Source organism: Aptenodytes forsteri, unplaced genomic scaffold (genome assembly GCF_000699145.1).
Source record: "Aptenodytes forsteri isolate BGI_AS27 unplaced genomic scaffold, ASM69914v1 Scaffold269, whole genome shotgun sequence".
NCBI lineage: Eukaryota > Metazoa > Chordata > Aves > Sphenisciformes > Spheniscidae > Aptenodytes > Aptenodytes forsteri.
Window position 1 is genome coordinate 1,381,635 of NW_008794418.1, and position 512 is coordinate 1,382,146.

The 512-nt window shown below is 68.8% G+C and overlaps 1 protein-coding gene across 1 annotated transcript in view; it reads right to left on the minus strand.

The window, feature by feature from the left end:
* Positions 1–14: 14 nt before the first annotated feature.
* The window catches only part of VPS4A (vacuolar protein sorting 4 homolog A), a gene marked incomplete at its 3' end in the record, with an annotated part of 1,255 nt that continues 757 nt past the window's right edge, over positions 15–512 (minus strand). Inside the window, exons 3-4 of the mRNA XM_009289452.2 lie at positions 377–458; positions 15–255 (exon numbers count right to left, since the gene is read on the minus strand). Of these exons, the coding sequence (XP_009287727.2) occupies positions 15–255; positions 377–458 (323 nt within the window). The remainder of the gene's footprint in view (positions 256–376; positions 459–512) is intronic.

Genomic DNA, 512 nt, shown 5'->3' on the forward strand with positions numbered 1-512 from the left:
ACCCCCCGCCCCGGCCGGGACCAGTCCCCGCTCACCTTCTTGAAGTGTGTGGCCGACTGCACCTTGCGGACGGGCTGCATCAGGGCGTCCCGCACGATGATGCTGATGTCGGCCCCCGAGTAGCCGTCCGTTTTCCGGGCCAGCTCCTGGATGTTGGCCTCCGTCAGGCAGTGCGGGGTGTTGCCCAGGTGCAGCTTGAACATCTGGGCCCGGGCCGCCTCCTCGGGCAGCGGGATGTAGATGCGCTTCTCGAACCTGAGGGCAGTGCAGGCAGGCGGGGGGGGCAGGGGGGGAGTGAGCCCCACGCTGCCAGACCCTGCCGGGGCACAGCCCTGCAGATCTGGGAGCAGCAGGGGAGGAGTCATGCCCTGCTCACCTTCTCCTGATGGCCGAGTCCAGCACCCAGGGGATGTTGGTGGCACCCAGCACCAGGATCCCGTCGCTGCTGTTCCCCACACCTGCCCGGGGACACGGCAGGCAGGCAGCTCAGAGCAATCCCCAGGGAACCACGG